At 41.1% G+C, this 15,404-nt stretch overlaps 1 protein-coding gene across 2 annotated transcripts in view; it reads right to left on the bottom strand.

Annotated features, from left to right (window-relative positions):
• ttc7b (tetratricopeptide repeat domain 7B) overlaps window positions 1-15,404 on the bottom strand; it is a 371,811-nt gene that overhangs the window by 74,840 nt on the left and 281,567 nt on the right. For both annotated transcript variants that reach the window (XM_043696948.2, XM_043696949.2), the window contains one exon: window positions 14,494-14,634. In XM_043696948.2, the coding sequence (XP_043552883.2) occupies window positions 14,494-14,634 (141 nt within the window). The remainder of the gene's footprint in view (window positions 1-14,493; window positions 14,635-15,404) is intronic.

Genomic DNA, 15,404 nt, shown 5'->3' with positions numbered 1-15,404 from the left:
ATGTTATCACATCAATCTCCAGCCTGGTTAGCGACCAAGAATGAGAACCTTTGACAATCCAGTAGCATTTATGCAAACTGGATCAAGTAAATGCTGCCTACTTGAAAACGTTTAAGGGCATTTTGGCTAGAACTCCAGAAATCGCACTTAACTATTAAAAAACCTGAAATTCCCATTATAAATCACATGAAAAAGGCAGACATTTGGTGTCTGAGAGACAACACTTAACACATAGACGAAGATACAGCGGAGACACCTAGAGCTTTATAAAATCACAATTCATTTATTAAGTACTGAAACAAATAACACACACTTATAACTACTACTGATATCTCAATCACCTGTCTTTCACGACCATGATGTCTGTAACTAAACCCAAATGTTATTACCCAGGAGATTTCTTCAAGCTTTTTATTCACAAGTCTCTGTGCCAACTGCATGACTTACTTGGAATTATACATGCATATGACCAATCCTGAACTTATTGTCCAAATGCATGCCTTCTTTGGACTTATCTGTGCACATGAACAATCCAAAATGTTTTATCCAAATGTGTACCTTGTCTGATAGAGCCAGCAGCTCCTGGTATCCTGCAGTTTTAATTCTTAGCAAATCTAATTGACTTAGCATACTTCTATTCATATAACAGCCCACCGTTAGGCTGCTTACCAGTTCCTGTTATCTTCAGTTTTATCAAACATTAGTCATTTTATTATTACTGCTATTACTTCAACTCAATATCACATTCAGCATCGTCCTGAACCTTTCTTTGCTAAGGCTGATTCTGCAACCTTACCTGGTAGCTCATTACAGATCACACTGAATGGAAACAGTTTCTTGCAAGTGTTCTGATTGACAAACTAATGTTCTGATTCACCTTCATGTAGCAAATTATTAAGACAGGATTAATATTAACCATTAGCCAAATAATACTTCCTACACTTGCCTGGAACAGCCTCTTCATCTTCATCCCCTCTACTCTGGATTAACCTTCTGTGCAGCTTTTTCCATGCAATTATGCTTCTTTTAAAATTTGATGACCACCATAGAGAGTAGTCTGTCTAATCATTGATTACGTTAGTAAAAGCCTTTGACACAACTTTGGGGGATTAACACCCCACTGCTCTGCCTATGCAACTCAACATATCTTCAATGCGTTCAAAATATTTATCAACATCACTGATTGTTCAAGTAATTCAACTAAAGAATCTGATTTCAACAGAACAGTTTAGAGCAAAAATGGTTCAGAGTGATTGGTTACAATCTGTGGCTAATTGGCTGGCCTTCACTCAACAGATTATTGAAAGAGAAAGTGAGGACTGCAGATGCTGGAGACCAGAGCTGAAAAATGTGTTGCTGGAAAAGCGCAGGCAGCATCAAAGGAGCAGGAGAATCGACGTTTCGGGCATAAGCCCTTCTTCAGGAATGAGGAGGGTGTGCTAAGCAGGCTAAGATAAAAGGTAGGGAGGAGGGACTTGGGGGAGGGGTGTTGGGAATGCGATAGGTGAAAGGAGGTTAAGGTGAGGGTGATAGGCCGGAGTGGGGGTGGGGGCAGAGAGGTCGGGAAGAAGATTGCAGGTCACGAGGGCGGTGCTGAGTCCAAGGGTTGGGACTGAGAAAAGGTGGGGGGGGAGGGGAAATGAGGAAGCTGGAGAAATCTGTATTCATCCCTTGTGGTTGGAGGGTTCCTAGGCGGAAGATGAGGCGCTCTTCCTCCAGGTGTCACTTGCCATGGTCTGGCGATGGAGGAGGCCAAGGACCTGCATGTCCTTGGCAGAGTGGGAGGGAGAGTTAAAGTGTTCAGCCACAGGGCAGTTGGGTTGGTTGGTGCGGGTGTCCCAGAGGAAAGATTATTGAAAGAGAGTCAACATCTTCCATCAACAAGTTTGAGAGAACTATGTTTGGTGGAAATATAATCCAGCAACTCCACTAACATTACAACTTCAGCATTGTGTCTGGCTCAAAAGGGATAGTGTCATTGTTTCTGGAGGGAATTTCAGCAGCTTTGTTCTGATGGTGTTTATTTTCACTTCTCAACATTCTGATGTTACATGCACTTTTAGAATTACTGCACCATAATATTCAAAAACACCATTCACTTTAAAAGAAAATGTTATGCTAGAAAATGTTACAGCTTCCTTTACAGGTAAAGAAAGAAACCAAATCTTGATTTCAGAAGTCGGAATGTTTTACTGCAGTTATGCAGGGCCTCGCATGGCACCAACCTGTAACAAGGCATGCCTGAGGTTTGGTTCTCCACACTACTGAGTTAGCTGATCCCATCTAAGGACTCACAGGGTTACGATAATTGGCTGCACTGGACCCAGGCTAAGAGGCAGAATTAGAACTGGAAAGAAGTGGGCTCCTGCTCCTGATCAATACACAGAGACTCTTGTGGGAAACTGCACTAGTCTATGGATTTTGATTGTCAAACTCAAGATGAAAATTGTGCAAAGTCGCACAAATGCAGTAGTCATCACCACAGAGCAGGAGAGGCTGTCGTGAGCTGTGACATCACACTGGAATTACAGCTCACTCTGTAAAACTATAGATACAAGTACTGGAGCCATAGCCCATCCTGGAAAAGATCAGTCCTTGCCTGTGGAACCACTGCCTACTCTGGGGGAAAAAAGTGCTGGTTCTCGGTGTGGTACACAGCCCAGCCTGAAAGTGTCAGCAATACCAGGAAAATAAACAAGAACAAAAACTGCTGGGGAAACTCAACAGGTCTGGCAGCATCTGTGGAAAGAAAGCAGAGCCAACATTTTGATTCTAGTGACTCTCCTTTGGAACTGAAAGCAGCCAGGAAAAGGTTGGCAAATTATGCAATTGTACCAGCCTCCACCACTTCCTCTAGGAGCTCATTCCATACACATTCCACCCTCTGCGTGAAAAAGTTGCCCCGTAGGTCTTTTTTATATATTTCCCCTCTCACCCTAAACCTATGCCCTCTAATTCTGGATTCCCCCACCCCAGGGAAAAGACGTCATCTAATTACCCTATCCATGCCCCTCATGATTTTATAAACCTCTATAAGGTCACCCCTCAGACTCTGACGCTCCAGAGAAAACAGCCCCAGCCTATTCAATCTCTCCCTATAGCTCAAATCCTCCAACCCTGGCAATATCCTTGTAAATCTTTTCTGAACCCTGTAAATGAATAGAGAGGGTATGGAGGGATATGGGCCGGGTGCTGGCAGGTGGGACAAGATTGGGTTGGGATATCTGGTCGGCATGGACGAGTTGGACCAAAGGGCCTGTTTCCATGCTGTACGTCTCTATGACTCTATGACTATGCGAAAGACTGGGCTGGGAGTAAACAATAAGTGAACATGAAGCCCAAAGGGAGAGAACAACAGTTGGGCAGACAGGAATGGTTAATGTTGAGCTGGGGAGAATGAAATGTTGCTAATAGGGTCCATTAATGGGTGAAAACAGGTTGGTTCGATGAGAGCAGTCCATTTGACGAAAAGGACTGCTGTGTGGGGTTTAGGATAAGAACATGGGAGAAGGTTCTCAGGCCCTAAAATTATAGAATTTATTATGGAACCCTGAAGGTTGCAGTGTCCCTGAGCAGAAAATGAAATGGTGTTCAGGGAACATGGCGGTGTGTTGAAGTGTCAGAAGTTCAGGATCATTTTTAAGAACAACATGTAGGTGTTCTTGAAAGCGGTCATCCAGTCTGCATTTCATTCGCCGAATGTAGAGGAGACAACATTGTGAGCAGCAAATACAATAGACTAGATTGAGCGAAGTGCAGGTAAATTGTTGCTTCACCTGGAAGGTGCGTGTGGACCCTTGGATACTGAGGAGAGAGGAATTAACCATTAGGTGTTACATTTTCTGCAACTGCATGGGAAGGTGCCATGGGGCTTTTGGGGCTTGTTAGGACTGGACTAAGTTGTCCTGGAGGGGATGGTCACTGTGGAAGGATGATACGGGTGGAGAATATGTAATTGGTGGTGGCTTCCTGCTGGAGGTGGCAGAAACAGCAGCTAATGTGGATGCTGGTGGGATGGTAAATGAGGACTGGGGGACTTTTTTTTTATATAAACAGGATAAAAAGAAGCCCAGGATCAAGGGTCCAGCACAAAAAGAGTGGCATCACACTTAAAACACAAGTTCATTGGTTGATAATTGCTACTAATTTGACTATCTCTTATTGGTTACCTTCAGGTTGAAGGTAAATAGGGGAAATATTTACAGGCTACAAACTAAACCATCAGTAGGAAATGTTGAAAAATCAAATTAAGAACTAAGTAATTAAAATAGCGATTTGAGCAAAACGGCAGATCATAACTGTACGATGGGGGAGCTGGTGGACCCCAGTATGGTTTGCAGTGACCACATCTGTAGCAAGTGCTGGTTGCACAAGGAACTCTGGCTTCTGGGGTGGGAGAGCTGCCTGGACACTGTGTCTCAGGAGGCAGTCATATCCTTTAGATTAACTACCTCAAATTCAATCTGTGTTCAGGGACAGGAGGGTGTGACTACCAGCAACACAGGTACAAGGATCCAGGAGGTAGTGCTGAAGGAGCCTCAGTCCCTGAGCTTGTCTAACAGGTTTGAAATTCTTGCCCCCGCCGTGTGGGTGAGAGTGGGAGGCTGTAGGGAGGAGCAGCAAATTGACCATGGCTCAGGGAGCTACTGAACAGCACGGAGAAAAGGGAAATGTAGTTGTAATCGGGGTTAGTACAGTCGGGGGAATACATATTGTTTCTCTGTTGCCAGCAACGCGGGTCCTGAAGGCTGTGTTGCCTGCCTGGTACCCAGGTTCAAAATATCTCATCTGGGTTGCAAAAGGAACTTGGGAGAGGGAGAGAAAAGATCCAGTTGTTATGGTCCTTGTAAGTACCAGTGATATAGGTAGAGAGAGGTTCTGCTGAACGAATATAAGCAGCTAGGGGATAAACTAAAGAGCAGAATCAGAAAAGTAATTACCTCCGGATTACTACCTGAACCACAAGCAAATTGGCACTGAGTCAAGAAGATTAAAGAGGTGGTTCAAAGATTGGTGTTGGAGAAACAGGCTCGAATTCATGGGACATTGGCACGATTACTGGGAAACGAGGGAGCTGTTCCAACGGGACGGGCTCCACCTGAATCATGCTGGGACCGGAGGGCTGTGGATAGGACTTTAAACTAAACAGTGAGGGGATGGGGTTCAGTTGCTTGGAAAATAATGGAAAACGTTAAAGGAGGGGGCACCCAATAAAAGTTATTACAGTATCCAGAACAAGTAATTGGAGAGACACTATGGAAAGGGTCAGGAACCTAACTTCAGGCACAGCAGAAAAAGGAACAACTATGGGAATAGGGCAGTCAATGCCGTACTGAGGGTGTTGTACTTAAATGCACGCAGTTAATGAAAAAAGGTAAATGAGCTTGTAGCGCAGATTGGAATTGGCAAGTACAATATCGCATGCATCAGAGAGATCTGGCTGCAAGGGGATCAGGACTGGGAATCAAACATCCTGGGATACACATCCTACCAGAAGAACAGGCAGATGGGCAGATTGCCTTGTTAGGAAGAAATGAAATTAAATCAATAGCAGTAAGGCATAGAATCAGTGTGGGGAGAGCTGAGGAATGTCGAAGGAAAAAAGACCCAGATGGAAGCTGTCTACAGGCCTCCTAGCAGTAATCAGCATATGAGGAAGAAAATAAATCAGGAGATAGAAATGACATGTAAGAAAGGCACTATAACAATAATCATGGGGGCTTCAATATCCAGGTGAACGGGGAAAAATCAGATTGGCAGCGGATCCCAAGAGAAGGAATTTGTGGAATGTCTATGAGGTGGTTTCTTTGAAGCAGCCGTGAACAGGTAATTCTGGATTTGGTGATGAGGCAGACCTGATTAGGGAGCTGAAGGTGATGGAACCCCGAGGGGCAGTGAGCAGAATATAACAGAATTCACCCTGTAGTTTGAGGGGGAGAAGCTGGAATCAGAAGTAACTGTATTAGAATTGAGTAAAGTTAACTACAAAGACATGAGGGAGGTGTTGGCCAGAATTGATTGCAAGGGGAGCCTGGTGGGGGAGATGGTGGAGCCGCAATAGCAGGGGTTTCTGAGGGTAATTCAGGAGACACAGCAGAAATTCATTCCAAGGAAGAAGAGACGTACTCAGGGGAGGATGAGGCAACCATGGCTCATAAAGGAAGTCAGGGAAAGCATAAAAGCAAGAAAAACAACATACAATGTGGAGATTAGTCCGGAAGCCAGAGGTTTGGGAAGCTTTTAAAAACTAGTATAGAGGATAGCCATAAAAGCAACAATGGGATAGATGATGCAATAAGACAGCTAGCTAAAAAATATAAAGAAGACTGCAATAGTTTTTTTTGATATTTAAAAGATAAGAGAGAGACAAGAGTGGACATTGGACATCTGGAAAATGAGGTTGGAGAAGTAGTAACGGGGAAAAAAGAAATGGTGGAGGAACTGAATAGGTACTTTGCATCAGTTTTCAGCATGGAAGACACCAGCAGCATACCAGAACTTCAGGAGAGTTAGGGGGCAGAGCTGCATGTAGTTGCCACCATGAAGGGCTTTTTTATCCTTGTAAATTGCACTGTAAGAGTTTTCAATTACCTGATATCCAGCTTGGTTTTAAATGGATTGTAACATGAAGAGAAGACTGAGAAGCAAAGAGTTTTATGCCTTTGAGATCTAGGGAAAGAATGAGTTGGAGTAAAAGATAATTATTTCCACAGTAAAGCCAATAACAATGCTCCCTTGTGGTCATCCCAATTTTAGTACAGCCCTTATATCTCCTACTCTTGTGCCTGAATTATGTGCTAGGCTCAATCCATTATTTTAAAATAAATCTAATTTGACCTTTATGGCAACTTCAGCTGCCTGGATCCTAAGTTCTGGAAATGCATGTCTCTCTATGTCTTTTACTTTCTTTAAGATCTTCCTTAATATCCTGAATTAAGCTTCTGTTCTATTATGCCACTATATGGCTCAGTATCAAATTTTGTTCAACTGCAATCCTGAGGTGCACTTTGGAATGGTTTACATAAAGTGCTGAAAAAATACACGAGATTGTTGTCTTTTGGCAACACCGTCAGCAGATCATTTCAATTTATATGCTGTACTATAAGACCAAATTGGAGCAGAATTAAGCCATTCAGCCAATCGAGGCTTCTCTACCATTCAAAAATGGCAAATTTTGTTTTCAAACCATTCTCCTGTCTTCTTCCCCTTACACATCAAGCTCTGTCTTAATTGCCCTCAAAGACTTGGCCTCTGCAGCAATGAATTCCACAGATTAACCACCCTGTGGCTGACAAAATTTTTCACCTCAATTTTCAACTGTTGGTCCTTCACTTCGAGGCTGTGCCCCTGGGTCTTAGTCTCTCCTACTAGTTGAAACATCTTCTCAGAGTCCACTCTGCCCAGGCTTCTCAGTATTCGGTAAGATCTCCCCATCCTTCTAAACTTCATCCAGTACTGACCCAGAGGCCTCAACCATACCTCATATGACAGAGCCCTTCATTCCCAGGATCATTCCTGTGAACCTCCTCTGGACCCCCTCCAAGGTTGGCATATCCCACCTATCCACTCCACCCTCTCCTCCCTGACCTATCACCTTCATCCCCTCCCCCACTCACCCATTGTACTCTATGCACTTTCTCCCCACCCCCGCCCTCCTCTAGCTTATCTCTCCACGCTCCAGGCTCACTGCCTTTATTCCTGATGAAGGGCTTTTGCCCGAAACGTCGATTTCGAAGCTCCTTGGATGCTGCCTGAACTGCTGTGCTCTTCCAGCACCACTAATCCAATATCCCTCCTTAGGTATAGGGCCCAAAATGCTCACAACATTTCAAATGCTGTCTGACCAGAGCCTTATACTGCCTCAGCAGTACATCTCTGCTCTTAAATTCTAGACCTCTCAAAATGAATCTTCACTACTGTACAAGGCTGTTGCACTATCTGTCTGATTTCAAATCCTGCATAAACTATATTAAACTTCTAAAATCAAAACTAAAAACATTCTGCTTGCGACTGCTAATACTAACTCACTCTCCATGGCGCTCCAATCAGCTTGAATACATGAAGACTGGATAGTATAGGTAATAGGTAAAGTCACCATACTCCTACCAGTCTATGTTGCTCTCTTAGAGAGAGACAACTTGTGGTGGTTTAACCTGAGGGTCACCATGCCTCAGATAAGGGGAGATGTTGAGAAGGAGAGTGGTAACTTCAGCTGTTGGTTAGTTCAGCTGGCTGGATGGCTGGTTGGAATGCATTGTGATGGCAAAAGTGTGGGTTCAATTCATGCAGGGTAGGAGATGGCATTAGATGGAATTATAATTATGACAGACACAAAGTCAGAATTGAAGGAGTGCTGATATCATAAAAGGCTGTAGGAGATTATATATAGACAGGGGGTGAGACCACCGAGGGATTTAGACATACAAGTTGGCTTATTTCCCAATAAATACCCTCCTTTCCAGATTTGTTCTGTACTTCAATCATAGAATTATGACTCACTGAAATATGCATCCACAATGGGATGGAAGAAAGTGCTTTTGGTTAATATTTAAATGCTTCATGATGAATACGTCATCTTATTACAGTGACACATACAGGAAACTAAAATCTCGGTGAGTTGGGAGCTGCCAGAGTTTCACAGAAATCATCTACATAGAAGCTGATCAGAAGGTGTTTACTTCCTCCGTATGTTCAAACTGATTATTTAACTTTCTCAGAGCTGGATATCTTTTGGCAATAAGAGTATTCCATTCGACAAGTACATTTTAAAAAATATTTTGTTTGAGAGTTTTGTCTTTGCACCTTTCCAGAGTAAGGAAGTGAATTTGAGATGAGATCCCCACTGCCATAACTATTCTAAACCTACCTGGTTTAACATTTAAACAAAGCCTGGCTGTTAACTGTCAATTAGCATTAACCTGTGAAGACCCCCTTAGCAATGCCTTTATCAGTCAGAATCTATTTGTCAGGAGAAAATGAGGACTGCAAATGCTGGAGATTAGAGTTGAGAGTGTGGTGATGGAAAAGCACAGCCGGTCAGGCAGCATCCAAGGAGCAGGAGATTCGACGTTTCAAAACATCCATTTTCCTGCTCCTCGGATGCTGCCTGACCAGCTGTGCTTTTCCAGCACCACATTCTCGATTCAGAATCTATTTGTCAACCAATCAGCACTCTCATTCAGCATCAATGTTGATTTTCCCCTTCAATTTGTACTCTTGTGAAATTAGTGCCTTTTTACAGCAATGATCACATTTTAAAATGGAAAACAAGTGGGAGATATTGGCAGACTATTAATGTCACTGGACAAGTAATCCAGAGTAATCTAAGGATACTGGTTAAATCTCATCATTACATCTGGCAGAATTTCCATTCAATTAATAATGAATTCAAATTCAATTATTAAAACTTGAATTCAAAGTTATAGTCTCATCAGTGGTGACTATTATGTTAGCTGAAAATGTGTTGCTGGAAAAGCGCAGCAGGTCAGGCAGCATCGAAGGAGGAGAATCGACGTTTCGGGCATGAGCCCTTCTTCAGGAATGAGGAAAGTGTGTCCAGCAGGCTAAGATAAAAGGAAGGGAGGAGGGACTTGGGGGAGGGCTTCCATTGCCAGACCATAGCAACACGACAGCTGGAGGAAGAGCGCCTCATCTTCTGCCTAGGAACCCTCCAACCACAAGGGATGAACTCAGATTTCTCCAGTTTCCTCATTTCCCCTCCCCCCACCTTGTCTCAGTCCCAACCCTCGAACTCAGCACCACCTTCCTAACCTGCAATCTTCTTCCTGACCTCTCCGCCCCCACCCCCACTCCTGCCTATCACCCTCACCTTAACCTCCTTTCACCTATCGCATTTCCAACGCCCCTACCGGACTTTCCAGTCTGCTGGTCATCCTGCTCTGCTGCAGGTCTTCCAGTCCACTGACCATCGCGCTCCACTCCGCGTCTTTAGAACTACCGTAATTCTTTTTTTAAATATTTGTTCAGAGATCAATTGAGCTGCTGCTAATGATATGGCATGAATTTTAGCCACTTAAAAGTAGCATCCATGTAATAGTTGACCATATAAATTTAACCTTGAAAGGTACTCAAAAAATGTGACTATTACTTGAGTATATATGGTCGAAATATATGCAACAAATGCTTATTTTGGCAGTGACAACCACATCCAACAAATAATTTTTTTTAAATCTAAAAGATCCAACAAGAGACTTGGCTGACTAACATTAAATTTGAAATGGTGTTTGCACCACAATAGGTACAGAATTAAATAGCGTTTCAGGCTATTTTGTGGAATTGAAGTCCACATTTGTCTTCTTGTTTGCAAAATAAAAGTCGATGGATCTCAATCTCAAAATCTTCAAATGTTTCCAGCATCTGATGTCTTTGTGAAAACAATGTTCCATATATATAATATCTTGCTTGCATAAAGAACTTAATTCCTAAATGAATTAGTGCTAATTTTAAGATTTCACCCTCTTGTTCTGAATTTCCCCAGTGACAGTGCTTCATCCAACTTATCGGTCTCTTTTATCATTTTAAATCTTGATTTAAATGAAGTCTGTTGCTGAAATATTAGATTCTGCACGTCCATACAAGACAGTTTGAGCTATACGACTCTACAGCATAACCTATTGATTTAAAGGAATGAGTTGAAGATATCTCAAAAGAAGAGCATTCCACCACTTGGAGGAATTAATTGTGGTTTATCATGTATCTTAACCAACAGGTTTACATCTAGCCAATAAATTATTTTTGGTATGCAATCACAGCTGTTTTACAGACCAACAATTTGCACTCTGCAAGGTCTCACAAACAGCAAATATCTACAAGAGCAAAAGACCACTTGCTCTGGAAATTTGAAATGAAGGTAGAAAATGATGGACTCAGTCAGACTCTGTGAAGGAGAGTCAATGTTTCTGATTCAAAATCTTACTTGAGAACTTCATAAACCATATTCAGACATTTTTTCTATTTATTTTCTACCAATTACGTGTTCAGTGACAGAAACATCGATTTCTAGATCAAAAAGAAATAATTTGTCACAATTTTAGATCAACAAATTGAAACCTGTAATAATCAAAAAAGAACCTCAGCAAACACTCCAGAGTTTACTCTTGCAAAAACTGCTTCTCTTTCGCATTTATTTCTTTAGTATAGAATGATACTGTGGTGGGATTTGAACCTTGTCCCCAGAACATTACCTGGTTCTCTGGATTAGTAGCAACAATATCACTACAGCAACAAGGTCTCCACTAAGAGGATAATATGCAATGCGTAAAATAAGTATAGTCTAATAGCCATTACAGACACATGGCTGGAGAATCACATGGATTAGGACCTGAATCTTGAATGGTACAGAACATTTAGGAATGCCAGGGAAGTAGCAAATTTGAAGCATGGCTCTGTTAATCCAAGGAGAAAGTGAGGGCTGCAGATGCTGGAGATCAGAGCTGAAAATGTGTTGCTGGAAAAGCGCAGCAGGTCAGGCAGCATCCAAGGAACAGGAGAATCGACGTTTCGGGGGGCTTATGCCCGAAACGTCGATTCTCCTGTTCCTTGGATGCTGCCTGACCTGCTGCGCTTTTCCAGCAACACATTTTCAACTCTGTTAATCCAAGACAAGGGAGACTTTAAGTTCAAGTAACTAAGGTGTGAAGATATTTGGGTCAACACAAAAAGTCACTTGTGGAAGAGATGTACAGACCTCCTAATGAAACCACCCAGTAAGGGAAGGAAGAAAGAGAGCTTATCAGAAAAGCACAGCACTAGTTATGGGAGATTTTAATTTACATAGACTGGAAATTTCAGATGGGCAAAGTTTGCCTAGTTGAAGGGTTCATAGAATACCTTCAGTTTAGTTTTTTAGAACAGCATATTCTGGAGCTAAGTTAGCAGGTTATGCATGCAATGAGATAGTTAATTAATGAGCTTATGTTGAAGGAACTCCTGGGTAGCAGCGACCATAATGTGATTGAATATTACATTCAGTGAGTTTAAAGGAAAGAGAATTGGGTGCAAAATAAAATATAAAAGTGCATGAAAGCAGAATTATCTATAGTGAATTGGAAAATTAGGTTAAAGGAAAAGGTAACAGAGATGCAGTGGTAGAAAGTGAAGGGGATATTTCAGAATACACAGAACAGACGTATTCCAATAACTTAAAATCTATTCCAAGGCATATACCCATGATCTCGTTAAGTACAGATATTAAAGATATTATCAAGCTTAAAGAAAAACATATACTATGCAAGGACAGATGGCAGGTCATAAAATTCAACTGAATATAAAATTAGCAAAGAATGACCAAAAAATTAAAAATGGAAAAATAGAGTATGACAAAGCTACCCAGACATATAAAAATAGATAGTAAGAGTTCTGTAAACATTTAAAGAAAAATGAAGTTAATAATGTTAGCATTAGTCCTATAGAAAGTGAGACTGGAAAATTAATGGAAAACAAGTAAAATGAACTGAACAGACATTGTGCATTATTCTTTACTGTTGAGTATACAAGTAACATTCCAAAGTGATAATTAATCAGGAAATAGAAGGGAGGGAAGAACTCAGGAAAATTATAATCACCAGAGGAATGCTATTGAATAAATTGTTGGAGCTGTGGGGCAAATAAGTGGCAAGTGGTCTGGTTGGACTTCATCTTGGGGTCTTGAAAGAAATGGCTAGTGTGATATTTGGCGCATTAGTTTTAATATTCTAAAACTCTTCTGATTCAGGGATAGTCCAGTTAGATTGGAAGATAGAGAAAACTCCACTTAAAAAGGGAGGCAGACAAAAAGGAAACTATAGGTCAGTTAATTTAACATTTGTCATAGTGTTAGAAGTTATTATTATAAAAGTTATAGCAGGGCATTAAATAATCAGACAGAATCAACATGATCTTTAGAAAGGGAAATCATGTTTGACCAATGTGTTGGAGCTCTTTAATGTGGCACATATGGTTTGGATGAAGGGGAACCTGTATATATATTCTGTACCGACATTTCTTGGAAGGCTTTTGATAAGATATGACATCAAAGATCATTACAGAAAGCAAAAGGTCATGGTGCAGGGGGTAGCATATTGACTGGCTAACAGGAAGAAGATAGTAGGTGTAACTGAACCTTTTTCAGGTTGACAAGATACAATAAGTGGTGTGTCACATGGATTGGTATTGGGACCTCAACAGCTCCCATGGTGATATGTTCCTTATCAAGCAAAGTCTTGATTTGAAAATTTTCATCCTCATCTCTGTTATCTCTGCCAGCCCCAAAAACCTTTGAGATCACCATCCTCCTCTAATTCTGGCCTCTTTTGTTTTGTCAACTCTAAGTGCTCTACCTTTATCTGCCTAGGGCCTAAGCCCTACAATAGCCTTTCTCTACCTCACTTTCCTCCTTTAAAGCCCAAGTATTTGACCAAGCATTTAATCATCTAGTCTTCTATCTCTTATGTGGCTAAGTGTCTTAATTTGCTTTATAGTGCTCCTATGAAGCACCTTGGGCATTTTATTATATCAAAATATATTTTAAAGAACATTGTTCTACACCAGATTTGCCCAAACTAATCCAAATTTACATCACTCCATTATCATGTTCAACCTATCTCTGTAACTTTCACCAGCCCTACAATGCCAAAATCACCCACAGAATTATCCATTCCTCTCAAACTAGCCTCTTCTGCAGCCATGACATATCATTAGTGGACTTTCAGCTTCTTAGTTCTCCCACTATTAATTTCCTTTACTAATCTTCTGTGTCTCTCCATCTCTGTCTGTCTGTCTGTCTCTCTCTCTCTCTCACACAAACACATTGAGCCTCTCCTTAAAGTCTCTCTCTTTAACCAAAGCTTTTGATCTGCTTGCCAACTATTTTATTTGGCTTAATTTCTATTTTTCCTTATGGATTTACGAAACAACTCGAGAAGTTTACCTCAAGAATTTAAGAAATAGAAGCATAATAGACTATATAGCCTGATGAACATGCTCCACTACTCAATGTGATAAAAGCTGACCCTGGCCTCAATTTCACTTGCCCACCTGCTTCCCATATCACTCAAAATCCCCTGAAAGTGCACAAATCTGCCTGTATTTACCCCTGAAGCATCTACCTGAGTGACAGAATTCCAAAGGTGCACAACTCTGAGTGAAGTAATTTTTCCTCTTCTCAGTCTTAATTGATTGGTGCCTTATCCTAAGACACTGCCTTCATGTTTTAGATTCCTTAATTAGTGCAACTTGAACTTTCATTTACATAATGCTTTTTCATGCTACTTTGCAACACATTGCTCAGTGCTAGTATTCGTCAAATCACATACTTTCCAACTTACCATGAAGATGCACCAACAATGTTGGAAAGTTTTGCAGAAAATGCTCAGATATTTTGAAAGCAATGCATGTGTTGGGAATTTGCTTTGCTTATTTTTAACTTCACTTTCATTTTACAATTGAATTTAAAAAAGAAATCAAAAGAGTGGTGCAGAATCACTGCATGTTAACCTGCATGCAACCAAATCTGGGCCAGAGTCATCCAAGGGTGCATTGGTCCCTGCCTTGGCATACTGCTCTGCAAGGATGAAGCCACCTCAGACAGTGCTTGCTCCACTCTTGAGGCTGCGATCGACGTGGCATGCACTGAACCTGCAGGGGTGCAAGATAGAAGACCATTAATGTGTGACATCAGGCTAAAGCTTTACAAGGACTCTATACAAATGCAGAACTAATGAGACATTACAGTACTTCACATCATCACTCAACAACTACACACTGAAGCAGCTCTTCACTTGTCAATCTAAACTGTCCTTTCTGATATTTGGGGTTACATACACGACAATCTGCCTCTTTAGACTGGGTTTTAACCTGGCCTCAAAATTTAAATGTGGCTCATTGTCAAATTTGATAATGTTTCTGTGAAGGGCCTCAGAACGTTTTGCTTCAACAAACATGTTATACGCATGCAGGATGCTGTTGTTTAATCAGAATTTTATTTTCAGTATTGCATTTTAACTGAAACTGCAATGAGCAAGAGACTAAAATACTTTAGAGTTTTATTTTTATTAGTGGTCTGGAAGAATACTAGTTAAATTATATTAATCGGATATATGATTTAACAATTAAATTACAAATGGAAATAAATGAATTGCAGGATTTGCAAGTGAATGCAACTAAAAATAAATAGGTTACCCTTTATTTCTCTAACAGGATGAGATTAATTGTTGATTCCTGATGATTTATAACCTATTAAAGATTTGATTTTAGCTAAAGCCTTTGATAGGATCACAGTGAAAGTAAACTGCAGTTGAACCCAGCAATCCTAACTCGATTTATTTTTGGCTAATTTCTCATTTGGTTAACAGTCCCATGGTGATGCTGCCTACGGTGCCTGTGTATATCCTGTACAGTTTGCAGTT

Source organism: Chiloscyllium plagiosum, unplaced genomic scaffold (genome assembly GCF_037043375.1).
Source record: "Chiloscyllium plagiosum isolate Xiang-an unplaced genomic scaffold, Cpla_swu_hap1 HiC_scaffold_8, whole genome shotgun sequence".
Classification (NCBI taxonomy): Eukaryota; Metazoa; Chordata; class Chondrichthyes; order Orectolobiformes; family Hemiscylliidae; genus Chiloscyllium; species Chiloscyllium plagiosum.
The sequence above is the reverse complement of the archived record's forward strand: the minus strand, read 5'-3'. Positions and strand labels throughout refer to the sequence as shown.